Source organism: Scleropages formosus, chromosome 23, assembly GCF_900964775.1.
Source record: "Scleropages formosus chromosome 23, fSclFor1.1, whole genome shotgun sequence".
NCBI classification, from domain to species: Eukaryota; Metazoa; Chordata; class Actinopteri; order Osteoglossiformes; family Osteoglossidae; genus Scleropages; species Scleropages formosus.
In genome coordinates, this window is record NC_041828.1 from 8,557,887 (window position 1) to 8,585,625 (window position 27,739).

Here is a 27,739-nt window from a genome sequence, read left to right on the forward strand (position 1 = left end):
GTAGATGAAATCCTAGATAAGTAGGTACACAATTTTCCTTAAACCTTAACCTCATCTTCCGTGACCGCAGGCCTGTGCCTGGCTCGCTATCCTCCTTGCTGCACCTGCGCAACAGACAGAGACAGCCATTGCCCGCATCCATGCCCGGCACCCTTCCTGACCCCACCATGCCCGGATCCTCCGCTGTGCTCATGCCTGTAAGTGTACCCGCTGCTGGCACCTCACAAAAGCTATTCGCTGTGAAAACTGAAATAAACCTGTGTGCAAATTCATTGAGCAAGGCAAAGAAAACAAACATGCAGGTGAGCATGCGGCAGGTCCTCAGTTACATGAAGTGCTTCGTATATAATGTATTCGTGTATCCGGGATCTTTGCATTTAATCATTTGTTTTTATGTTGTACTTGTATGCACAAAATTTTAAATTAAATTGTACCATGTAACTTGGTTGCTTTGCCTGCAGATGGAGAGACAAATGACCCTGGGTTCCAATGTGCTTGGCATTCAAGGTCCTGCCCACAGCAACTCTTGCTCCGCCTCCCATGTGCCCTCAATGCATTCAGAAACCAAGCAGGTTAGTTACTTCACATGCACATGTGTGCAAATGCAAAACCGTGCAAAACTTGAACACCCACACACAGGGAACCTGCCTTGCTTGGCTTGCTGCCGAGTTGTTTCCACCAGGCAGTGCCAGGGTTTCACTGGGTACTTCACCATTTGATCCCAAATCAAAGTGTAGCATCAACCACGCGGCAGAGAACTGGAGCTCTGGAACCAATCAAGGAAGCCTTTATATGTCTTGGACAGCGAGGCGGCTATGGAGTTTCTGATGTATACCGTCATATACAGAGCATGTTACGTTCTCCTGCAACTTGTTAATACTTGTATAACACAAGGGTGGGTGGGGGTGCAGATTACCTCATCCAGAATAGAGCAGGCAGCTTGAATCGACACTATCTCCTGCACTGGGAGCAGAGAACCTGCTCTGATGCACACAGCCACAGTGATTTTGCTCTGCGTCACTGAACTACCACGGCTGTGTTACCGCACAGCACCAATGTTGCTGGTCCACTAATGTGAGCACTTTGCACTGGTGCTCCTCATACCTGTGCCGTTGATTAGGATCTGTTATTGTTTTAGACTGGTATCTATTTTGCCCAAGCAGGCTGGTAACTTTGCGCTTAAAGTGAAAGGGAGCTTGGAGGACACAAAGATCAAGAGAAAAGCTCAAAGCTGAAAGAGGCAGACTAACACAGGACAAACCTGGGTCAAGAAACCCTGGAAGAGGTTGAAGGTCACTTGAGGTAGATTGTAAGTAAGAAGTTAAAGGTAATAAGAGAAGACAAGGAATGTCAGAAGTAATTATAGGTAGAGGTGGAGGAAGATGTAAATGTTTACTCAAAGTAACAGACAAGAGAGGTGAAGGCTACCTTTGGTGAAAGTATGAGAAAGGTCAGAGGTGACTGGATCACATGACCAGATGATTGGCACTGGGCTCATGCAGAGACCGGTTGATCAGCAACGTTCGTGGCAGAAAAATTACCCTGTGTAATGATCACTGGTGATGTATGAACTGTCAGAAGAACTTACATCAAAACACCCATTTTATTATGAAAATGAGTTATCCGTTATTTCCCCCAGAGTTACAAGATGAGGTAACTGTTTACAGTATGTGGAGACATTCTTTGCAATATTCAGATAATACCACGCTTGACAATTAATTACTTGGAAACGGTGATTCTCTTTTTTCAGATGTTTCTGAGACATTCTCAGAAATTGCTGAAATGTATGCAGAATTTCTCTTGTAAAACTTTCTCGACTGTAACTTTTATTATTTACACGTATATGCTTTTATTAATATGTTTACATTTCTTCATATGGGCCACAGGCAATGTAAGAGTGCAACTCAGCCAAGCAGAGGGAGAATGAAAGCTAGCACTGGTTGTGCATGGAATCGTCATTTTCTTTTTTGTGGAGGAACAATAGAGCTGTTCTCATAGCATAGCATGTCTCTTCATGTCTCCAACCATCACCATTCATTCACATTAAGATAGACAAACGCACTCTGGCACCCCCACCCATCTACCACTTGAAACTCACACACACACACACACACACACACACATAGAAGGAGTACACAGAAAGACTCTCATTCATACATGCACACATGGACACACACACTCGTACACACACTCAATCAAGCAGGCTGTCTGTGACAGGGTCAGCGATTACATGTGATCCCTGGGTGATGAGCCTCTTCCTGCTCAGATGGTGTGTAGTCGGAATTACGCTGATTGTCTGATTTAGCCCGAAAGTCTTTTTGCAGCTGAGAAGAAGCTGCCCTCTCAGCTGTATTATTACAGGTTCTCAAAAATTTTGCAGTGGGGAACAGTGTTAAGGAATAGCTGGTTGTGGTGGGAATGCACCAATAATCTTTATTGCACCAAAATGTCTCATTTCTTTTCGCTCTGGTTTCTCTTTCCTTTGCTTCGTTCTCCTTCCTTGTTAAGTGCATTTTCTAATTTTACAGTTATGACAACAACCAGATGGAGCCAAATATACAGAAGGTACCCGAATGGGAGGCATTTAGCGGAGAGTGGTGGTGAGAAGGGAAAGAAAAGTCATTGAGTTTTTATTGCACCTTTTTTGAATATTGGAATTTCTGTTGGTGTAACTAGACAGTTACTGTGACTTTTGGATTGGATGGAGTTTAGACTTTCTTTAAAAACCTTTATAAACCAGTCACCGCTGGTCTTTGGTCGATCCTTGTTTTACTTGTCAAAGGGTAATGGAATGCTTTGAACCTTCAATTATGTGGTTATGGGCCTTCTGCCTTTGTCATCCACAGGTCAGGAGTACATTGTCAAGAATGTTGTTTACATCTGAAATAAGTTGGCTAAGCCAAAGGAAATCATGGTCACTAATGTGTTCCACAACACAGCACAGTACATGGCCAGCAAGATTTACAGGAGTATGAACAGTACAAAATATCACTATCAAAGGACTGACTCTGGGAATGAAAATATATCACTGACTGTTTTAAAGACGGAAAGAAAGAATGCAAAACAAAGATGAGACAGTGAGGGCAGATAAGAGATTAGGAAAAGTCTAAGAGAAGGCATTGTGAATAACACTGGACTCATGGCACACAGAATGACAGCAGGAAGTGTGTCATTTTCAGGACCCTCAGCAATTACTTGGGTCCGTCCCTTTAAACTTGTCTTTGTATATTCCATCCTATCTATGTGTTGAAGTTCACTGGGAGGAAATAGTGTTAGTACATCACAATTTATGAATTTAATCTGTTCCTGAAAGCAGTGCGGATATCAGAATTTCAGATAACAAAAGCCCATTACCCATTCCCAGCCCACGCAAAAACCCCAAACAAAATTTCCCAAATATCACATAAAGACACCTGTGTAACTATCAACCCATGATTTCAGCACAAGATAAAACACATTTACACTATTACTGCACCAGAGTATTTCCCACTTTCATTTTTAATTAGCCAGTTGGATCAGTAATCAACCAAGTGGAGATCCACTGAGCATGTCTTGTTTATTGTGAACAACTTTCTAGAACTGCATACTGTTGCCAGAATGTGCAGCCATAACCCGAAAAAACATCAGCTAAACTTTTCTAGGTACACACACACTTGTTTTGCAGTTTCTGCAATCATTCAATTAAATAACACACCCAACATAGCTGACAGACACTCATTCAATTTCATACACTTCCCACAATACAACACTCTCTTAAAGCAACACTCACATTCCTAACACACCAACACACTGAAAAATATGGATCCAGACATGCCAATTCAGTGCATTACTGCACTTTCACTTTACTCTATGAAAAAAATTTAGGTTTTAAAATATTTTGTAAAACTCTAAGGTTTTAAACAAACTGTCACTTTCTGTCCAAAAGTGGATCATGTTAAGAATGTGTGGATGTGACACATGTGGATAGTTATAGATATAGGGTGCATTAGTAACAGTTTGTTGGCATATCTATTCCAACCAGGGGATAGGATTTCTCCAACAGACGTCGACAGGTGTTTCAGAAACAAATGATGGGTGGTTTTCTGGGGCTTCAAACACCAAGTTAAATACCCTAATTGCTCTCTTAGAATATTTTGGGTGCCCGATAAAACACATTCCCTAAGTTTCCTCCCCTGGGAGCAAGATTCCTGGTGAATTTGTGAAGTAACATCTGGACAGGTGGACCAGCAGCACTGTAGGCCTGGGCCAGTATGTTTGTAATCACCTGTGTCTTTCTGCAGGATGATGACCTCTCCGATACCTTGCTCCTAATGGATACATGTGCCTCCTCTTGTATAGATCATTTGGGCCTCTCAGAGTTCTATTTCCTTCTCTCACTGAGTGAGATCTCTCCTGAGGATGGTTTTTTACAAAGCCAAGGGTTCAGATAATTCGCAGCCCTGCACATCAGTAATGTACCCCCATTCGTTCAACTTCAGATTGATGGATCTCAACGCGCATTCAGCATATTGATAGATTCCAAGGACTGGAAAGAAAGGGGTTGTTTCAGTCAGCCTCTTTGAGCCCTGGGGTACGGTTTCATAAATGTCACATAGGTTCCCTGTGAACAGCCGATAAGACGACCCCTGCTATCATGTAACTGTACCATGACCAACCCCGCATGTCATCTGGTCGGCTGCTCCATCCAACCCTAATCTCATTACCTGTGACTGTTGACTTTCCGCAAATGGGAAATCTCTCTGACTGTAACCCCACACCACTCGGGGCTCAGGCTCTTGGTACTGGAGGTCTCTTGGTTTCCTCTGACAGGATCAACCAAAAGAGCTTGCCTTCGACCTTGCCCCCTGGTCAGTTCTGCAGTCAAGAGCTTTTTGGTAGATTTGCGCTTGCAGGGAAAAAGATGTGAAGGGGAAATGTATTCACTTTGAACACATGTGTTTGCCTTGAGCATTCATCTTGCTGTGCTTAAAGTCTTCAACTGATGAATGCTGAGCTCTGACAGGACCCTCTGGCAGATTTATGTGGGAATGCAGCAGGAGACCTGTAGCAATAATGCTGATAACGTGAAGCAATGTGAGTGCTTGTAAGGGCTGTGTGTAAAGTAAATACTTAATGAACTTCACAATTGCTGAGGATTTCAGGCAGGGTATTTCAGGGCAACATTTTGGTCATGGTTTTAGCTGTGCGATATAGACATTGACTTGATGTAGGAAACTGGAATTTATTTTTGGGTAAATGTTAATTTTTATGAGTCCTACATTTGCTTCTAATGCCCTAGCCTGACCTGTACCACACTCATAACTTTAACCATCTTGTTCATACCCTCATCCTCCATCCAAACTCCTGTACTCAGAAGACCCCCAGTAACCTGCACAGACTCTTATCCACATTAAGCCATTCTCAGAGAGGCACATACACGGGCATCTATATTTCTACAGTTTTTACAGCAGAAAGTTTGAGATGCGTTGGGCCATAGGAACTACAAAAAATGACAAGAATCAAGTGAAGTGAGGTTATGATACTAAGAGAAGTTTTCCACCTCTCGTTCATGGGTGGATAAGCACTGTAATTGCATATGCTGAGCTCCACAAAGTTAGGGGCATGACATCACTGTATTAATCACAATCAGTGTGCAAACCCCGAGACCAAGCGCCACAGGCAACCTGTCCTAATCCAGCCGTGGTACCTAAGAACAGAGACCATCGCCTGTCATGCACAATCTAAAACCAGTCGCTGGGAGAGAACCACAGACTTCTACAGTCATGCTTGATGAAGGAGAGGTCCTCTGGAGCAGCAAGACCACCTCCTGTACATATAAAACACAGGCAAAAATACTCGCCTTGCATCAGCTGTACAGTACTCCATCAGAAGTCAAAGTGGATGGAATTTCAAAGGCTGTTGACTTTAAAAGCAGCAGGTCAACTGGATCTGATGGAGATCGAACATGTAATCAGTGGCCTTTGTGCAGAAGAAGGATCTCCTTGTCACTCTGCACTTCGAAAGCCCTAATAAGGATGTATGAGTTCTAGTTTCAACTTGCATATAGGAATTCACCATTTGCTCTATGGGTAATGATCCATTGTTTACATTGTAACCAGGGACAATGGATCTGTCACTAAGCATTGGAGAAGGTGCTGATTTTTTCATGAGGTAAACAACACTATATGTTCCTGCGAAGCAGCCCCACTTGCTGGATGTGGTGCTGGCACGGGCTGGGCGAATGACATAATTCCTGGCATGCTCTGAATGTACTCCTTTTTACTGGAGCAGTGGGGGGAAAAAAGAAAGTATTCTTAAAGAAACATTGCATAACTGAACGTGATCGTCACCATCAAAGTGAGGTGCTCTCGGCTGTTGCTGCACCTCCTCACTGTATGTCTCAGGTGGATAGAAATATGACAGCTAATGCGCTTCGCACACCTTTGTCTGCAGACAGGTTTTGCAATTTATGCTTTTAATTCAAAGTTTTGAGTTTTTAACAGTTTCACATGTCAATGGGTGAGATAGTTTGGCCAGTATGTCTTAAATAATTGTTTCAGTGTAGAAGTCATTCAAAGACTGTTTGTCTAATGCACACTTAATGCAATAGTTTACGTAAAGGAGGCCCATCATTGCAGATTTTAGATTATATAAATAATCTCTTTGCTTTGTCATTAAGAATTTCCCGAGCTAAGTAGTGACTGTTATTGTTCACGGGACCAGGTAGATCATTATTGACACAGTTGTATGTGAAGTGCAGAATGGTGGGGTCACAGTGTGGTCATTGCCCTTCTGCGCCTCATTGCCTCCCTGTGTCTCCTCATCCCACCTGTGCAGTGTCGTACACTCCACCCCTGGCCCGAAGCGGACCACGCCTCGCACATGGGGCGCGCCACTCCACACTGCTCTTAACGGGACATGAAGGGCCCGGTTGAAAGCAATTTTCCACAACATCTGCATGAATGGCAGCATTGTGGAAGGGTGATGTCATTGGGTTGGGATGGTGAGCTCAAGGCCCGGCTGAATATGTAGCCTGCAGTGCAGCCTACAGGAAGGACACGAGAAGACTTGTCGCAGCAGAGGAACATGACAATACTCCCCACCTGGCACATTGCACACTTCCCTACCTGTTGTTTACGAGAGGTTTGAGACGCAAGATCTTTACCTGTAATATATTAGGGGATCTTCTTTTAGAAAGACTGCAACAAAAATCAGTTCTGGATCTAACTATCTAGATATTGTTTGTTATAGAGACTATATCTATGAGTATGAGGGAGCCCAAGTCTTGGTTAAATGTTTGCTGGAAACCAGAATCCCTGTGCATCTTCTTAATCAAGCCACTCTAGTTTCTGCATTGAATGAAATGAGATACTGAGGTGATTTAAAGAAATCGTCTGATTCGCCTGCGGTGTTGAATTCTTTTTCAAAAGTTAGCTTGCTAACTGAGAGGAGAAGATCCCATGAATGTGCATTATCAAGGGGTGCAAAAGTCAAACTGGCATGGTTTAGGAAATATAGAGATATTGGACAGGGACAGAGGTCTAAATTAGAGGGAAGAAGTAGACATTCTCCCTTTCTTCTCTTGTTGGTCAATTCACTGTAACGAAACTCATCTCACAAGGGTCTGACCTCTTGCTCATATGGAAGGGGTTGCTATGATGACACTTGATCTCACTTGATCACTTGAGGATGCACATTCCCACTCCTTGAAAGGAGGCAGGAAAATGTGCACCGAAACATGTCTAAAATATAGACAAACAGTTTAAAATCATTTTATAAATATCAAAGAAAAAACAGCACCAGTCATATTAGAATTTAATATGGTGTATTTAATCTTTGAAAAAATGGTCATTTTTAATGTTAATGGTCATTTCAAAGAGTTACACAAAGTGAAACAAAATACTGCATTAGATATTTTTGTCTGTTACAGAGTTATTCCTTTGTTCCTTTATCCAGAAGCCTTACTGACATAAAGGAGGACAATAAATGTGTTTTTTTCCAATTTATGTACAGCTTTTCTATAAGAAGCACAGATGGGAGCTAAACAGGGATGATCTCTCCCCAGGGGGCTTTGTCGGGGGCAGATTTACTGTCTTAAATGGCAGAGAGACAGTCGTTATGTTATGTGATAGTGTAAGGGAGAGACAGTGTTTTACAGAACAAGGTTAATGATAGCTCAGTGACACTAACAGTTTAAAGGGACAGTCCCGTTCTTTGGATAAGCAAAAAGCCTCTATGTACCCCTGCGGTCTGTACACTCTGCACTGGTGTTGCATTTGGTTTTTGTCTTAGTCTTAGCATCAAGTTCACTCATATTGAGACTTGGTCTCAGTCTCAGACATTGTTATTATTATTAGAATATTTTTTAATTTATGCTTTTCTCCAAAGTAGATTACATTGTCAGGTTTGTATACTAATCCTCTAACCATACGCTATCTGTTGTCCTGGAAAATTTACTGATACCTGGCTTGTATTTACATACAGTGCTATAAACTGTATTTTTGTTGGTGTTGGGTAGGCATATTGTCTTGATATTAGTCCCAGACATTTTGGTCTTAATGTCAGAGCCTTAGTCTGACCACGGTAATCTTGTTTTCTATTGGCCCATGTCTCATCAGCCATGCTGTATCTTAGTATATTAGGATTTTCATGCTCTTGATAGCTCCAGTACATTTCTTGGTATCCTGCAGACACTGCTGAATTAATAAGGAAGATACAAAATATGAGTTGATGAACGAGCAGTCTAGTTGCTTAACATTTTTTGATATGTTAAATATTAATCCAGTGAAATTACCTTTACATTGGAACTAGTCCCTGGATGCACACAACCCATTTATGTTTATACCCATAGATCTAGTTAGTAATGAGACTGCGGGAGCAGCACTTAATTTAAAGGTATACAGGCCATTTACAATGAATGAATATGATGATAAATGAGCTTTCTCAACTTACATTTAGCAGATAATATACCAAATTACCAAATAATATGTTCACAATCAATTGTGAATAGTCCACTGGGTTTATTGCATGCATGCAGCAACTGCAAGTAATTCAGTTTTATAGTGCCATGTCATTAAATGCATAGCATGATACTGTATACATTTATTTGTATGTGCAAATAAAAATGACAGCAAGTAAAATATCGTGTCATGATTAGCCAGCAGACTGATAGTAGCTTTTCCGCTGAGCTTGCGCTGCACAAAATTAAGCTTTCTTTTGGACGGGAACTGTCTCACATGTTCTAGGTTGCAGCTGTCAGGGCTTGATTGTGTGAATGTGCATGTGTGTGTTATTACCTGAGGAGCAGGACAGAAGCATTGCGGAAGAGAGGACTGGGGGAATGGGGGAAAGGCAGTACCGTGTGGGGGCCCATCCATCAGCGGTGTGAAGGGGAGGTTGGCTCTCAGGGCATGGTAGTGGTGGTGGTGGGGGTGGGGGTGGGGGGTTAGTGGGCGGTTATCAGAAGAATGGGACTCTGCAATCTCTGCTATTCAAACGCTGCAAAGCTCACAGTGAACACACTCTCTTCAACACCGTGCACTGATCCACATACCAAACACACACTTGCCTAACTTGCTCTCCGTCATGACAAACATACACTCTTCAGTTCTTACCACTATACCCTGTGCTTGTGCTCCCCAAGGAAATCAGTTTAATAGTCAGTAGAAAGGACTGGGAAAGGAAACAGGGGGTGGGGGTAGTGTGTCTGGTCTGGGTTAATGCCTCCCAGTTGAGAGGGAAACCTAATACAGTTGCTGGGGGTGCATGTGGGCTGGATGGCATAGAGACTGGGTAGTGCTGTAGTTTCAGGAAAGGGGGGGTTGGGAGTGATTGGGGTGGTCTCGGGGGAGGGGATCACAGCTTACTGCCAGAGAAATGACTGTCTGATTTATATACCAATTATAATCTCTATTTGCACACATATACACAGACCAAAATGCAAACGTGCTTAGACTCTATCAAAAGCTCTCACTTACAACCGTACATTCACAGGCATATACCCTCACAAAACATGCACACCTAAAGTTACTAAAGAAAGCTCCTGTATTATTAATTTAGAGAGAACAGCATTTTCTCAGCCCAGTGTGATATACATGTATGTCAATGAAAGGCATGTAGACTCTAGTCTTCGTTTTGCCCGTGGCCTCGGCCACCTACATACAGGACTTTTTCTCCATATCTTCTGCAAATTGTGATATGCTTGGTCCTGGTGTTGGGTACAGAATCCATCTGTCCATCCACCCTTCCTTTGATCCATCATCAAAAACCAGTTGTCCAGTGCAGGATCACAGTGGGCCAGAGCCTGTCCTAGAAGCCTGGGGCCCAGCTGGGTGTAGTATGTGGCTGAGAATTGTGCGCTCTCGGACAAAGCGAATAGAACCTCATGAAGATCTTGATCTCGGTGTGAAACCTTAATTACGGTACTGTAAATGTTTATGGACTGGCACGGAAGGGACGTTTTTCCACTGTCACATCAGTCACGTTTGATTTACTTTATGGGTGGCAGCAAAGTGTCCTGTTCTTGGGTAGAGTGACACCACTCTTTTGGAAGTAACAAACATGAACTCTTCAGTCTTTCAGGAAACCGAACATTTCCTAATTTCCAAGAATTCGCTAAATAAAACATAGCCAGAAAGACCAGAGTCATGACTACAAGCAAAATGTTTGGATAGATACTGCCACACGAGCACTACTTAGCAAAGTAGACTAGTACCTGGTGCTGTTGCTATCAACAGCTAAAGATCAATGTTCACATCGCGAACTAATATAAGTATTGGTTTGTACACAATGATCTGACTACCAGCTTAAATCTGTGGCACTGATTTAAGAACTAGACCACACCTTTATCTGAGAACAAGACTGTTATCTTCAAGTGAGGTCAAGACCAAGGCTCAAACTTTGATTTGAAAACAAGATCTTTTTGGATCAAGGCAAATATGTAAACAAAGGCTTAGATATCTAAGTCTTAACAATATGCACCTAGTGTTACATGTAAACCCAACACTGAGTCACTGATCACTGGGAAAGATTTATTCAGTCTGTATCTGCCTCCTCAAATCACAGCACAGGATAGATGCTTGTGGCCAGTAAGGAGTGTTGGGTTCCATCTGGTCCAGCTTCAGAAGTACATGAAGAAGAGTTCACACAGAGGTGCTTCAGAGGTGTGTGTCTCCACTGATGGTGATTCTCAGGGAGGAAACACTCTCATCACTGACTGACACCTGCCTCCACCTAATGACTGTTTTCTGCTGCACACATGTTGCCATTAGAGAGGGCCGTCATTGGTGGTTAGGGTGGCTGCGGCCAGCTCCAGCGGCAAGATCGTCAAACCCATCATTGGCGGTGGCTTGTGGTGTTTTGGTAAACACGACAAAAAGGGGGTCTGGGCGTCACCAGCCGTCACACCGCCATGCCCCGTGCGTCACTGTGGTCCTGGAGCCAAATAGATAAGCTGGCCTCGTATGGACCTGAGAAGGTTCCTGGTCATCAAATGGTGCTGTCAGAACACAGAGGGCTGCTTCTATCCCCAGTACCTGAGCCTCAAACCAGAGTCGAGGTGAGGTTATTTAGAGACTCGTCCTCTAACAGCATCTCGGAGAGAATTTACACTTTAGCGTCGACGCGTTCAGCAAGCTAACCTGATAATGGTGTAAGCGGTGTTCAACTTGCTGCCTAACGCAATTAATTCTTAAACTCTTGGGGGGAAATGTGCTTCTGAAACAGGCTGTTTCATGTGACTGAAATGCTTGTGGACTGTCTTCTCTTGGGATCCCCTGAAAAAGATGCTGAAAGACACTGAGAAAGACATCTCAAAAGCATTTCACGCGTATAAGTGAAGGACAAAAATGTTAAAAATCTGATTTATTCTGAAGTGTAATTGTCGAAAGTGTAAAGTGTCAAAAGAGGACCTCAGAGACTCAGCTAGACTGAACGTTTCCTTAACTGAACATTCAGACTCCTTTTCAGACTCTCGTAAAATTAGCGTTTCACTTCAAGGCCGCTTTGTTTTTGTATGTAAACCCGCTGGTTGTGAAACGAAAACACCTTACAGTGTGTTATCATAAAAGTGGGCAGGTCTTAATGCATTATATCCGTGGTGTGTTTTGGCTGCTTGCCGACTAACCGTGTAACCGTGACGCTCTCTCCCTCTTTTATTTATTATCGTATTTGTTTTAGTTGGCTCGGAGTTTCGTAGCTGGCTCTTGCGGTCATGGGCTTACGGCGCAGCCCCCCGTCTTGTTCAGCCCTGCACCCTGGCAGCGCTCTAATTGTGTTTCTGTGTATTAGCCCCATCATTATGTTGTTATGTAGCCTCCCAGCTCAGCTTCAGACAGTCTCTGGCGCCATGACCTCTGACCTGTGACACACCTAGCAGGGCCTCCACTGCTTTTTATGCACTACAATCGAATTCAGCAATAGATAGCGACTGTCCAGCCAGCTGGAGGGATATCAAAATGTGCAATAGATTAACACCCGCTGAGCTTGCTCTGAGCGGGACTAGGGGGTTGCTGCGATCTCTTCCCCCACTCTCCGGGAGAACGCCCCCTTCCCCCTCTTCCCCATGACTTGGCAGTGGTCCAGACCCCAACCCCACTCGCCCCCTTCCCCCACCCCAGCGGTGCTCACGCATCCCTCTCCTATGCAGTTTTGATAAATGGATTTTACAGTGAGGGGGCGGGAAGTCGGATGGCATCCGGAGCGTGATTGGACGTCTCTAGGGGCATGGGTGGGACCTCGTAGTTGAACTGTAAAAAGAGTAATTAATACTGACATTGTAAAGCATTTTTATGCCCTGAAACTGTATTCCCCTGCTGCTGACCAAACACAATTAAAGTAAAGATGAACAGATGACTATATGGTCATATATACTGTATTCGAAGGTGTGTACTTGTGAGTTGTATTTGTGAGAATCATGCCCTTTCTGTCCGCTCTTTTACCTTTGTGATGGTTCTTCCAGAATTTCGGGTTTGTGTGTCTGGGTCTTTTTGGAGTCGTATGAAGTGGTGGGATTTACTGCTGTATCTCATACTTGGTCACTCTGCTCCAAGTGACAAATTTTTTTATAACGTTCTTAGTTCTGAATGTATATTTCCAGAGTCGCTGTTTCAGTATGTTTGCTTAACGTGAAGCACTCCAGACATGAATACGTGTGCTCGGCCAACATGTGAGGGTGCAAATTGCCTCCAGCTATGATACTTTGCCTATATATGTCCTCTGTTTGGCAGGACATGGGGTTGGAATATCAAAGGTTATGTTAAAGTCAATTCTTTCACTAATGATTGAACACTCCGGCTACAAGTGGGATGATGAGCAGTTGTCAGCTGCATGCTGGGTATTTTTTCATGTGTTTCACAGTTTTAGCTCTGGGATTCAGTTCATGCTAAAGAAACATTAATGGGATGTTGTGTCACACCCACCTCCCATGTGATATCATTATTGGCTGCAGGAGAAACCGAGGTCGTCACCCCCTTCAAGCTGAGCACGGGTTTCATCGCGGTCACTCCTGGGTGCAAAAGCAGCCGGGGGAGGCTGGGACCGCACTGTGAGCCATGGAGTGGCTGACATACTCACTTGCAGTATTGTAAATCACTGATGGATGGCCTGGGAGCACGCTATGTGCGAAGCAAGGGTGCGAGCGTGGACTCCCATGGGCCATGCTGGACGTGAGGGGGGTTGCAAGGGTACTGCCAGGGGAGGAGGGGTGGCGATGGAACGGGGGAGGGGCTGATGTGGCGTGCTGGCCCGAGACCAACACTCACATTAGGCCAGCTGGCCGCTTCTCCCCCTGGGAATTATCAATGTGCAGCTTGTTAAAGATATGGAGCGTAGGGCCTGGGCTGGACTGACTAGAAACAGCTGGAGGAGAGGGAAGTCAGAGGGAGAGAGCAAAGGAGGGAAAGGCTGGGAGAAGGGGTAGGAAAACAGACCACGAGAGGTAAGTGGGGTGCTTATGTCTTCTCTACCCTTTATACTTTACCTTCTTTCTTACGCTGTTCCAGTGTACTGGGGAATACCAGCGACAAGTGAATCGCTGAGATTGGTGAACATTTCTCTGTCGCTTTGAAGTTTACCTGCTGGCGTTAAATGTAGAGGAGTTGCGGGGAAAAGTGGGGGGACGTTTTAAAAGGCACGCTGGGTATAGTTTTTTCAGAAAGAACAGTCAGAGAGAACTCCACCGCAGTATTCACTGGATAAGTGGTACACTCTTTTTGTGTTAGGATGCCGCGCGGATATCAGGAGATCGCAGAAACAAAAGTTGGTCCTACGTAATAGTGAACAAAAACAGAATGGGAACGAGGCCTGTCTTTTGATTTGATTTAAAATAAGACATGGTATTGGTAATATTTCAGTGATAATGGCAAAAATTACAGAGCAAGATTTCTCTTCCCAGAGGCTAAAGGCAGCCCTTGGACATCACCCAGGAGCCATCGCTAACGGCAACATGAACACCATGGGCCACATGATGGATATGATGTCATCGCGGCCGGAGCAGGGTGGACATCATCACCTGCATTCTCACCCCCATCCTCATCAACATCTGCAGGCACCGCCCCACACATACCAACATCACACCCACCAGCATCACCATCACAGCCACACCCAGAGTGGGCACCATCACCCTCAGGGCCACGCCCACCATCCGCCTGTGCCACACATGCACTCGGGACACTCCCACCAAGCTTCACCGCATCAGTCTCTTCATTCCGGAGCACCATCCCAGGTACCCACATTTACACACTGCTACTCATTTTCTGTATGTTCCTGCATTAGGAGGGCAAAAGCGTTCAGTCTGTCTTGATGCCGCACAGGTATCGCCGGCTGCGCAGCAAATGCAGCCGACGCAGAACCTGCAGTCACCGCAGCCCAGCGGAGGCCGTCGCCGCCGGGTGGTGGACGAGGACCCGGACGAGCGCAGGAGGAAGTTCCTGGAGAGGAACCGGGCAGCGGCCACACGCTGCAGGCAGAAGAGGAAGGTGTGGGTGATGTCACTGGAGAAGAAAGCCGAGGAGCTCACACAGACCAACATGCAGCTGCAGGTGGAGCTACAAAAACTTTGTTGTATCTCATATGACCCCCGTTGACTTCACACACCTTACATGAGCTGCGCTCTGTTTTACTGCCTCACTTTAACGTGAAATGAGGAAATTTCCCTTTATCCTCCATGACTTGCATTGCACTCCTTTACGACACAGTTCCAGGCTAAGAAAAATGTTCATGTATCCAGGCTAACTCTGATTTGTTCTTGTGCATTTACCATGATTCACAGCCGCCGAGGCTCTTTTGGCCTGTTCATCTGTTTTCATACTGACACCTCCAACGTGGGGTGACGTTGAGGGTGAGATGATGTGTCCCGCGATGAGAGGGTGACAGCAGTGTGTTGTTCTCCATCCAGAACGAGGTGACCATGCTGAAGACAGAGGTGACGCAGCTCAAGCAGCTCCTGCTGACTCATAAGGACTGCCCGGTGACAGCCATGCAGAAGGAGTCGCAGGGTTATCTGAGTGAGTAGAGCTCCGTTCCCTCTTGCAGAAGCCCTGTCCACTGAGACCACTTCACGCGCAGGCCAGCTTGTCAGCATTTTGCAATGATGCACTGTGTGGGTGTGTTCCAGCAACCCGCTACGAGGGTGTGTTGGAATAACGCGCTGTGTGCGATGGCACTTGTGATGCTCTTGACGGCTGCAGCGGAACGGCCTGACATGCACCCATGACTCCCGCTGGGTTATGGACAGTGATGCTCTTGGGACCGGAGGCTAGGCCCAGAAGCAGGGAGACGAGGACGTTTGTGTCCTCCATGAAGCTCGGACCTGGAGAGTAGACACTTGAAAATGATCCTCGGTCCACGGTTGGTGGAACGGACTCCTCCGGTTCTGTCCTATCAAAATCATTGTGTCTCAGGCTCCACATACGCACTGTATGTAATCACACATGGCGCTGTGCATTTACACAGTGTAAATGTCTAAATATGTGTGCATGTATGTATTTTGCCTGTCTTGCTGTTTAAATCTAGACTGAATTTATATCCCTGGAACTTCCACACTCTCGCTGGGATCTGTGTGGCCGCGGTGGTGCTTTGTTTATCATTTCGTCCGAATCATTCGGCAAAAATGGCTGAAGTGCTGTCTTTACGATCCTTCTCATAGTTTATATGTTAGATCTATATATTTTTATACTAAAATTCTAAAACGTATAATAGTTGTGGAATATTACTCCTTTAATTAATCCTCATTGATATTAATAGTAATCAATAAGGAGGCTGTGGATATATACATTTCATTTGTATCTGGAACAATATAATGGGAAAAACTGTTGGTACTAATACTTGAAATGCTATGGAAAGTATTCATTTACCGCATTTACATCATGTGTTACTTGCTTGTGTTACTCATCACGTTTGCGTCTTGCTTCTGTGTAACCGCGCAGAGGCAGGATTAAAATTCAAGTCGACGAGGCTTCAGGGCAGCAGCACCTTCGGGGACTGGAATGGATGCGTATGCAGTATTTGTTTACCCTGCATTGGTCTGGAATCACTGTGCTGCTCACACATTTACCAAAGTTATATTGATGTGTGTGCATCACGGTTTATGCACGTGACAAGGCCAGTAAATGTATAAAAATGTTAATTATTTATATGTTATCCCCATTGCTGTGGGTGCACTTTCTAAATGTATACATTTTATTTATTTGGCTGGATTTTGTACTCTTACACACTCAAGCATTGAAATAAAGAGCTATTTTATTTCAAATGTGCGGAGTACTCGGCTGTCTTTTTTGAGGAAGCAGTGCATTTTTTTCTGGACGTTTCCGTGCCGTAATGCTCAGATGCTGCCTTCTGTAACGATGCCACGAAACCAATATACATGGTACCCTTAACCCACATGCGTTCTCGCAGAGGGGCACACAAGCGCGTCAGTCCTCTGCTCCATCGCTTTGACGGCTGTCTCTCTCCGCAGGTCCAGAGAGCAGCCCTGCAGGAAGTCCTACCCCTGCGTGTTCCCAGCAGCAGGTCATCCAGCACAACACCATCACCACCTCCACGGCCGCAGGGGGCGATGCTGCGCTGGGCCAGTTAAACTCCCGCGTAGGCATTAACCCCATCCTTTAGAGGCGACCCCTGACGCTGCCCCCCTGTTTTTTCTCATGGGACACGTGCATCGCCATGGTGGCGAGGGTCTCGATTGCAGAGCTCCTCAACGTTTGGACCTGTGTCTCTGCCACCTTCCCTAACCTGTTGGCCTGCGTTCACAGTTCTGTTTGCGTACCGGCTCTAATTGTGACCGCTAATCTCATGAAGACATGCAGGATCTGAGCTTCTCCCGCTGCCTTAAAGACAGGTAACATTTCCTCCTGCTTCTTGTGCAAACCAAACAGACCAGACCACTGCGGTTAGCGAAGGCCTCACCACCGGTTGATTCCTCTGTCCTCAAAAATGATTCCCAAGCCACCCGAAGCCTTTTGCCTAATTGCATTCCAAGCGGTTCCCTCATTTTCCGTTCTTCCACCACCTGCTCACTTGCCGAACGCACCGAGCGAAGCAATCGCTCACCGAGACGAGTGAGGAGCAAGTGAACAACACCGCCACCCTGCTGTTTTCCTGAGATCGCTGAGGGACGACTCAATTAGTCACTTTAAGAGCTCAGCTGACGCTGCCCAAAGCTTAATGAATGAGTCCATTCTGTGGCAAACTGACAGACCATTTATTCAGGGCCTCCGAGAGCGTCGTCGTCGTCATGTTCAGGCTTCGGCCATTAAATATAATTAATGCATATGAAAGTGATACCAAACTGGATTTACCGTGTGTGGTGGCTGCGGCAAGACACCCTGTTTGACAAGAATATTGTGACTAAAAAATAGTAAACCTGGATTTGGATGCCCATCGTTATTGATAAGGGTTCCAAAACAAAATCTTGTGAACCATCTATTTAGATAGCGAAACCCCTTAGATGGAGAAAAAAAAAAAAAAAAAACACTTAAAGTGTGAATTTACAAGAGCTGCTTTATCATACCAGGCCGACTGATTGGTCAGATGATGTCCTTTATGTTGCACAATGTCTGGTTGAAGCTTTTGCTCCTTAATTTAGAGGGGTGTCTGTACAACGAGATGAACATTTTGGGTACTATTTCTGTGAAAACATCCCATTAGCAGCGCTAAGACCACAAGGACCAGTCTGCCAGAGGATTGTATTCACAGTGAAAATGGAGAGGCCAGGGAGCCGAATTGTAATGTATGATTGTGGTGTGACTTCAGGACTGTGTACTGATTGCGGGTGTGTGGGAAACTGTGCCGATGTCGCTCCAGGAGACATTGCTGTCAAACTGACCACATCTGAGACTTACTTTGTTAATGTGTATTATGTCTGTACACGCCGTTTCTGGTTTTTCATTAATTTTTATATATTTTAATTATTATAATTGTTTTTATCATGAAATTCATGTGGCCAGTCATGCTTTATGTCCAAAATTCTTTCATAGCTGATGCTGTGTCACTTTTTCCTTGGGCTTGTAGGAAGAATAAAGTGTTCGCAAGCTGATTGTAGAAAACGTTGCCTTAAATTGGCGAAGGTGCCACTGTGATCTCTTCGACCCGAGTGTCTTACGGACTAAGACTCAAGTTCAGCGTACGGTCTTGGTATCCAGTTCCCAAGTAAAACTGAGTTTCTGCCCAGTTTGTATAAGCCATAACTCTAGTTTGTGTGTGAAAGACAAATGATTCATTCAGAAGTTCTAGGGGACTTTCTTATTCCAAATACGTTATTTATAATTGCAAATTATCATAGTGTTTGTTACACAAATTTTACTCGAGCATTGCTGCATAGTTTTGTGTGCTAACTTTCACACTCTTTTGGATGGGAAATGTCCTTCAGGATGGGGGGGGGGGGCAAATCTACAAATAATTTTCCACATTTTCCTTAGCAGCAGATATTGACCTTGTTGTGGACCTATGAGGACCACTCTAAATCAACATAATTTGCATTAACCCACCTAGCATTTGCAACAAGCTACATTTGGGTGTCACCATGTGAATGTTAATGAAACTGCCTGGCAATAATGTAAAGAAGTGGGTAAGTGATGTAGGCTTTCATGTACATTGTCCTCTGTGAGAGCGAAGTGTAGAGAGCCATACCGGAGACTCAGCGATCGGTCTTTCCAGCCACGGGAGGTGCAGACCCGGCCCCGTGGTCTTTTCTCCTGGTCTTGTAGAGCCACCCTGTGTGTACATTTTCATTCTCCCTGGGCACTTACTGTAAGAAGCTGATGGCAGTCACTGGTGTAATTTATTAGTCTTTCTCTGAACTGATGTTGAGGGAGTTTGAAGACCAGGAGGGAAGAGCTATGATCCAAGGGAAAGAATGCTAGAATGCTTGCTAAGGCATATCATAAAAATCTGTTCATTGTACTGTTGACTGTTTTCTGTCAGTATGTCATCTTTGCTGTCATCAGAAGTTGTTTGTAATATATATGGAAAAAAAACATTTGCACATTCTTAAGATGGCCGGTGTTACCATGAACTGGAAATATATATATATATATTATGATGGATATGATGTACCATCATTTTTTTTCTGTCATGGAACTTTAACACAGGGTGGGAAATGAACACATGGAAACATGGAAATGTTTTTCTGGACAGTGTCATGTTTTTTTCTACATTTATAAAAACAAATTTCTAGATTGCTTGTGTCTGTAGAATGTCAACGGCAATGGATACTTACATTATTGTATTTCTGTTATCCATTGGTTAATTTTATATATAATCTGCTTACTGATGTACGTAGCATCAAAGCACTACCAATGACATGGACAGCATTTTACCTCAAGTGTATACTCACAAGCATAGACTGGACATACTGTGTGCTGTAGCCTTACCTTTTCCTTTGACTTTCCTAGTATCCCAGTAAAAAGAGAGAATATGGAGCCTATGCACCAGGCCTGCTTTGTCTGTTTGATCTTATGGGTGTGTGTGACAGAATGAGGGGCTTTAAACCACTCTTCAGGCTGAGGATAGTGTGTATACATGTACAATAATATAATATAAATGCATCACTTTCAAAGTTAAGCTATAAATATTGTATAGAATTTAATACTTTTTGTAATCATGTAAATGTAAAATAACCACCTTTCTCTTTGAAAGGAATAAATGGTACCTTTTTGTGCATAACATTTGCATAGCACTTAATACCTTCAAGAGTCATGCCTTCTGTATAGGCACATTTATTGTTAATTTTAATTATGCTTAGTAGGTAAAGAAATTCCTAGAGGTTTGTATAACTTTGTATATTTCTATGTGTTTATTAATTGTCCAGATTTGCTCTCTGTTTTGTGTTTATATGCATTTGTACAGATGTGATATGGAAATAAAATACTTGTCTAACATTTTTAGGAGCTGTAGTTTTGTGCGTTTGATTCTGTATGTAACCAAAAGGGGAAAAAAAATGCAACATGAATGCCCTGAAAAAAACATCTGAGTTCATGTATTCAGGCATTTCGAGTATCAAGAAATTACAGTATTGTGTTTGAAATGGAAAAAAAAAAAATCCCTCTTTAAAAAAAAACACTGGAATTAATTTATACTTTTTATTAATGGATCAAATGTGATTTGACCAAAACATAAAGAACAACAAACTATATAAACATTATATGCTATTAATTTTTGGCTGGAAACCAGCTGGTGACATTTAATAGCCAGCTAAGACCTACTAAAACTAAGCTATTCATAAGAATAAACATTTTGTAGTCTAAGCAGAAGGTACTATTTCAAGTTAGCCCTCCCTTTATTCCCTTTAAAGAGGTTCTGTCGCCCTCTAGTGGTGGTAGAAGGAACTTCAAGTCTCAAAATTAGACGCTGAAACAGACCGATATCATCAGATATAAATGATACTAAGCGCATGTCTGTAATAAAGCAATACAGAAAGCATGAAAATATCCAGCGCAATAGTTGTTTATATTTTTGTGCTTCAGTCTTGCCCTAAAAAAGCATGACAGTCCTCATAAAATTGTGAGGGGGCGCGTATGTAGTAAACTGTAGTAAACTGCCAGCAGAGGGCAGGCTACCCCTCCTCTGCACAGTTGTAGCTGGATTGGTCCGTAATTTTATATTCATTTCTTAGACCCATCAAAGAGATGAATCTTCACCTGCTCACAAACCAACCTGGAGGGTGGGGGAGACAGCACCTGGTTTTCAGGTGCTGGGTTTAAGATTCCACACAGTGCACTTATGTGATGATGGCGTGTTGAGGCTTTTCACATTTTCAACATTTCCCATTTCCTAAACGTAATACAAGCTTTCGCAGCCTTATTTATGGAGAATTTAGTTTTGAGATAAATGTTCTCTGAAGATTGTGTATTTTCTCTTTCCTCATATTTTGTTTCAAGAACTTTTTTTTTTACATATCTTTTAAGGACAGCTAAAGAAACCACTTAATTTGAAAGTTTTTGACTAAAACCTCAAACATCAAAACTGGGCTACAAGTTTTTTTACAGTGTAAATCACCAGCCATGACAGTTAAACATTTAGCTGTCAGGATGTATATTATACCAGGATACAGATGTCTTCCTGTTTTAATTGCCAAGGTCCTACAGTATAAAACAGCACACCACAGAAATGAAATGTTTGGTTTTAAGTTATGTTTGTGACTTGCCCAAAATTTCAGGTGGTTCATGGATATAAAGAATGTGTGTTGCGTGTTGCGTCTCGAAGAAAAAAAAATGTTCCCAAACTTCCAGCTATTATACAGGATCAAAGTGGATCCCCGCATTATGCTGTGCTTATCTCCAAAGTACATGGACATATTCACGGAATCAAACCGACTTTCATCAGCGGTTCGAAGCAACGGTCAGATGTCTTTAATTGTACTTTTTATGTGTCCTTTTACCACTTCTTTATGTCTTCAGTGCGCCATAAGGCTTGTAATTACTGTGAAGTGCAGTCATTCCTTTCATTTCATGTACAGTCCAAGCTTTTATTTATTTTCAGCATTGTTTTGCGTATTAATTTGAAACAGAGAGTGCAAGAAAAACATCCTAATATTGACCTTTATGGCTACATGTCATCGTTGCACCATGTTATAGTAGTAAAGCAGTCTGGTAAATTGGTAATTATAACTAATATTGTTAAGTCATTTATTGTGATAAGACATGAAGAGACTTTTGTCTGCAGCCCCCCATTGATTAATTTGAAAAACTTATGACTTAACCTGAACAAAACAACATTTGTGTACTTTAATCTTGTCAGTACCGCCAATAGAACACCATTTTTAGAGCGGTCACTGAGGCTGGCACGGTCAACGGTCACTCTGTGTCGCCCTCGCTGTTCTGGAAACACGGGACTAAACAGGGACCGTGCAGGACGGACCGCCGCCCTGAGCTCCCGAACGAGGACTAAATTACAGGAGTGCAACAGGCCCTTCAGACAGGCTGGAGCGCCACATCCACACGCACCCTGTAATGAGACATGCATAGAGGGTCATGCTGAACGCACTCCCTGTGAACACACACACACACACAAACAAGGAAGACACACTCATCAACAGGGTACATCCTGGGTGAGTTGGTCGGCCAGACTGCCTGTGAACGTACTGGAATTATTATTACTTTGTATAAGAGACGAGGCAGGAGACGGGAGATGCGGTCGCCCGTTGCTGTGGGCTTTTATTTGCCCTTAGACAGGGGAAAAGGAAGGAGACGGGAAAGGGGGACCAGGGAACAGGCAGGGAGAGGTTTCGTGCCGGTCGGGGGGGCTGGGAGAGTCGGGTCGGTCGGGACACGGGCGTCGTCTCAGGGATCGGGTTCGGGTTCGCCTCGTTCTCCTCCTCGCTCTCTCCCCCCTACTGCTGGGCACCGGGGAAGAAATAGGGAGTGAAATCAGCCCCAGCTGCGGCCGCTTTGCCCCCGTCTCCGCCCCCTCCCCGGGCCGCCTTGGCGTGCTACACCTTGCTTTACTGTTGTTAAGATGCTCGCGAGTCAAACAATTTGCATTAGATACCTTTGTCAGAGGCTATACCACGGGGCTCCCCCTGGGGCTGGAAACGGCCACACTGAGCTCACAAGTGTGTGTCAGTACCGCGCTACCTGCTGCATCTAGGGCATCTAGGGCACGTGAAAGCGCACAGCTGTACTGCCACGTGTTTATGAACATTTCCCACCGCTGGATATCGTGGCTGTTGCCATGCCAAGGGATTCTGGACGCATATTAATCCGAGCGTAGCCTGGATACACGCAGTCCCGTCTCAGAGGACGGAGGAAGAGGGAAAATGAAGCCATTTCACAAAACGACGCCTTCCGACTGTCGAGGCAGCCACTTTATTTCAATCCACGGTAGCGCACACTTAGTTTAATTAATGGAAAGTGTTACAGCTCCAATAACTGCCGCTCCTTTATGAAGGTAAATGATCCGCAGGTTATCACAGCATCAGAGAACACTTTGTCATACAAAAGAGTAGAGATTACATAGAAAAAAGAACTGGGAAAAAAAATGCAAAGGGTTTCTGCCAGCCAGCAGCCATTATTCTTCAAAGTTTCCAGCAGTTATATTAAACCGCAACTTACAAAAGAAAATTAAATTAAGAGCTAAAGTAGTACGGCTGTATTAGCACCAACGATCCTCTGCACTTTATACTACGGTAACACGGTTTCGGTACTTCGCTAACATGTCGCTGAAGCCTAGGCAGTGTTCATACACACACACACAGGCGTTCACGCATATGTTGTACACTCACGCCAACACCGTGAGAACAAGTCCCAGGTGCCAGGAAGTACCGAGGGCTAAAAGGAAGTGCGCAACAGGAAATGTCTTCCCCTTCCCTCTGAATTTCAACTAGCTCATAATGTCTTGAACAGAGGCGGACGGAAAACTCACAACACGCACCACGTCGGTTTTTAAACCGCATATGACGGAGTTTGGTTGACAGCATTTTTTAAAGAAAATCTCAATAACGCTTTTCGGGTTCTGAGTCGAACATCTTATCTCTTACTCGTGGAAACACCATATGGGCCCCGTTCAACAAGCGGGCAATTCCTACGAGCCGCACTCTAGTCTGGGAACCTTTGCGAGGCTTCGTCCCTTCGCGTACCGCTGCTGTCAAGGAAACGATCGCAGGGGAACTCGATCAGGTCTCCCTCGTCGATGGGACACATCCGGGGCCGACCGGTCTGGTAGCTGGTGAAGTCATTGGAGACAGCAGGTGCCATGGTGCGGAGTGACCGGCGCGTAGAGTACATGTGGCGGACGTGCACGGCGGACTTCCTGTGCCGAAGCCTCCGTCTGAGGTAGCGGCCTGCCCAGGCTGCACCCACCAGCAGCAGCAGCAGGGCGTTCACCCCGAGCATCACCATGGTGACTAACTGGAGGTCGGCGCCGCTGCGCCCCGCGTGCAAGGTGACCACACCCGTGCAGTGGTCCCGGGAGGCCACCTGGCACACGGCTCCATCCACAACGCCCTCCACGCACACCAGGTAGGTGGCACCGGAGACCAGCTCGTGAAGCGTGACCATGCGCCCCCTGTCCTGCACATACACAAAGCGAGGGAAGCGGACAGCCTGGCCAAAGCGGTCAAACAGGACCCGGAAGTGGACGTCGGGCACGTCGCCGTGCTCCCGGATGGACCAGCGGATGGTGGCCGTGCTAGAGGACACCTCGTGCACCGTGACATTGACAATGAAGTGTCGGTTGAACTGGCATGGGTCAGTCACCTGGGCAAGAGCCACGTGGTCCTGCTGCAAGAGGTCAAAGGTCTCTGCCCTGTCTGGGATGGGGGATGACACAGTCGAAACGGGGTGGTCGACAGCGTGCCACTTTGGTGCCGCGAAAGGGCTCTTTGTTGGCAGCTGACCTTTTTTGGAGGCATTTCCAGGTGACGAGGACAACGCCCTTCCTCTGTCTGCTGTCCCGGCATCCCCTGTGGACGACCCTGTCCTCGGGACCGGCTTCTTCCGCTTGTTCTTCTCCGCGTGGGATTTCTTTGGCTGTCCAGAGCCTCCTTGGTCGGCCTGGATACTGAGCCCCACCCCCGGGAAGGGGCTCTCCAGAAGCCCCCCGGCGAGGCTCTCGGCCGGCTGCGGCGCCTCACAGGGCTGGTGGGAGCTGTTCCCCGGGGGATGCAGCTGCGAACCGTTCAGGTAGTCCAGGTACCTGCCCTTAAGAGCACCGGGGTGCTGACACTGGACGAACACGGTGAGGAGCCTCCCCTGAGCGTGGGCCTCGTTCATCCACCGCTTGAACTCCAGCAGCCGGCAGTCACACGTCCAGTCGTTGTCATTTAAATACAAGTTATGGAGGGCGCCGTTGAGGGCAAAGACTCCCCCGGAAAGGCTGCTCAGCTGGTTCTTCTCCAGCTTTAACACCTTTAAGTGTCCGAGCTGTTGAAAAGCTGTCGGCTCCACGCTGGAGATACGGTTGCGACTCAGGTCCAGCACCTCCACGCTCTGCAGGGGGTCCAGGAGCCGCGGCGGGACGTCGGAGAGCTCGTTGCCGTCGAGCAGCAGCTCCCGGAGGGCCGACAGCCCCTCGAGGGCCTCGGGTTCCAGGCGACGTACTCTGTTGTTGCTGAGGGACAGCTTGGTGAGCTTGCGCAGGCTCTGGAAGACGCGGTCGCCCACGTACTGGATCTCGTTGTCCGAGAGGAGCAGCGTGGTGAGGGAGCCGAGGGAGGCGAAGGTGGAAATGTTTCGGAGGCTCCTCTGCTTGTTGCCGGAGAGGTTGAGAAAGCGGAGGCCGTGCAGCTTGCGGAAGGCGCTTCCGTGGATGAGCCTCACCTTGTTGGACTCCAGGTGCAGGTAGAGCAAACCGGACAAGCCGCCGAAGACGGCGTCCGGAAGCACCTCTATGGCGTTGCTGTCCAGGCGCAGTTTCACCACGCTCCGCAGGTTGCCGAAACACTCCGCCCCGACCTTCCTGATGTCGTTGCTGTTGCCGTAGAGGACGCGCAGCTTGCTCAGCGACCGCAAGGTGCCTGGCGCGATGGCCGACACCTGGTTGTTGCCCAGGTAGAGCTCCTCGAGCTTGGAGAGCTTCTCGAACGCCCTGGGGTGGATGACGCGGATCTGGTTGTACTGCAGGTCCAGCCGCTTCAAGCCCCGGAAGCGCGCGAAGTCGAGCGCGCTAATGTTGTGGATGTAGTTCCCGCCGAGGCTGAACACGAGCACGTCGTCGAGGTCCCGCGCGGGCGTCCTGGGCACCGCGCGCAGCCCGCGGTTCGCGCACAGGAGGTGCCGCGCGTGCGGGCAGTCGCAGCGCTCGGGACAGACGGCCCCCGCGCACAGTGCGCCGCACGCGAGCACAAAGCAGAGGGGCAGCACGCGCGCCATCGCCGCGGCGGAGAGGAAGGCGAAGGAGCCGCCGACGCCGCACGCATTCCGCGCCGCTCAGCGCAGTCGCCTCACCGGCATCATCACCGTGTTGCGTCGGCGCCGTGCGTGCGTGTGGCTCGGGGCGCAACTCACATTTTGGGAGAAGCGCGAATCAGGCAGCGAAAGTCAGCAGAGCAGCAGAGTCATGAAGCGACGCGCCTCGCGCTCCCCTTGCTTCGAGCGAGAAGTGAGGCGGGCGACTCTGAGGAGGAATTCCTGGCGAGGCAACGTTCACCTCTCCAAATGCGCGTCCTCCCCCCCAAGTGGTCATCTGCTGCAAATTACAGGCGCGGAGCGCACGCACACATACGCGCACACGCGCGCACACACACACACACACACACACACACACCAACCCCCTCCTGTCTCTGCAGTCAGATACCCACGGAGATGCGCAGAGTCCGTCGGAAATCAGGCAGCGCAAACCGAACATGCCACATGTTCCTCGAGTGCGTGTTACAGTGTGTTTCACACTTGTGTTCGCGCGCGTGTGTGTGTGTGTGTGTGTGTGTGCGTGTGTGTGTCGGAAGGTTTCCAAACCGGTTTTCAACATGTGGCCAGACAGAAGGTCTGTAAAGGCACAGAAAACAGACGGAAAGAGCTTCTTCCCACGTTGCCCCCCGAGGGTCCCCGCTTCTCCTGGACTCCCTCTTACTTGGACGGAATAAAATATGTTGTGGGAGTTGAATTCAGAGCCGGGATGAGGACCCAGGAGGTCCGGATTCTTATCCCCTGGCCCGCTGCCCGATCCAGAGGTACAGGACTGGATGTGTCGACCTTTTTTACGCCATGTATACTAGAGTATCGAGTACAACCAGAGTATAAGAGAACCTCTAGCGGGTCTTTGGCAGCGAGTAACAAAGTACAGCTTCTAACACAATCCAGCACGGTAATGACCAAGTTGTGTGGCCCAGCCGCTGAGGACCTCGGAGGTCGACCAGATGTTTCGGCTCGTTGAAGCGCTATTAGGATGAACGTCAGAGCAAAGCAAAATGAATAGACGAGCTTTCCTCTGAAAGCAATTTTCTCGTGATTGTCTCGAAGAGGAGGTAAAACATCCCAAACGTTATTCGGAGCAAACTTTTATCTCGGCGTTAAAACCTGCTTTGACGAAGCACACTTTCTGCTGTTTGGAAGCTGTAACGAGACAGCAAATTTGACAAAATACAGTAAAATATACAGTGAAGCACCACGCAGTTTCACCGACAGCAGTTCAGCAGTGAAAAATAGGAAATATCTGGATCCTCTCCTAAGATGCACTTTGTTCTCCAATTTCATGTTCTCCTTTATAGTACAGTAGCCTCCTTTCTCAGCTGGTCTGGCACTAATCATATGATTTCTAAAACTGATAAATGATCCCCCCCCCGCCTGAACTAACAAGCACACACACACAAATTCTACACCCGTGGCTGTAA

General features: G+C 46.2%; 2 protein-coding genes across 4 annotated transcripts in view; one reads left to right on the forward strand and one right to left on the reverse strand.

Annotated features, from left to right (window-relative positions):
- Window positions 1–18,865, forward strand: part of LOC108933413 (cyclic AMP-responsive element-binding protein 5-like) — a 34,036-nt gene extending 15,171 nt beyond the window's left edge. For 2 of the 3 annotated variants that reach the window (XM_029248314.1, XM_029248315.1), the window contains 7 exons: window positions 71–197; window positions 462–572; window positions 14,372–14,701; window positions 14,790–15,017; window positions 15,374–15,482; window positions 16,934–17,314; window positions 18,487–18,865. In XM_029248314.1, the coding sequence (XP_029104147.1) occupies window positions 71–197; window positions 462–572; window positions 14,372–14,701; window positions 14,790–15,017; window positions 15,374–15,482; window positions 16,934–17,085 (1,057 nt within the window). In that variant the 3' untranslated portion in view covers window positions 17,086–17,314; window positions 18,487–18,865. Of the gene's footprint in view, window positions 1–70; window positions 198–461; window positions 573–14,371; window positions 14,702–14,789; window positions 15,018–15,373; window positions 15,483–15,592; window positions 16,047–16,933; window positions 17,315–18,486 lie in introns of those variants that run through there. The other variant, XM_018750452.1, reaches the window with a different exon arrangement.
- A 4,832-nt stretch (window positions 18,866–23,697) lies between these two features.
- tril (TLR4 interactor with leucine-rich repeats) lies at window positions 23,698–26,652 on the reverse strand. The gene has a single exon (XM_018750259.2). The coding sequence runs from the start codon at window positions 26,280–26,282 to the stop codon at window positions 24,009–24,011; it is 2,274 nt and encodes a 757-aa protein (XP_018605775.2). The 5' UTR covers window positions 26,283–26,652; the 3' UTR covers window positions 23,698–24,008.
- Window positions 26,653–27,739: the final 1,087 nt, after the last annotated feature.

Bases quoted from the DNA above. Each gene is read 5' to 3' on its own strand.
- tril (XM_018750259.2), bottom strand. From the start codon at position 26,282: ATGGCGCGCGTGCTGCCCCTCTGCTTTGTGCTCGCGTGCGGCGCACTG.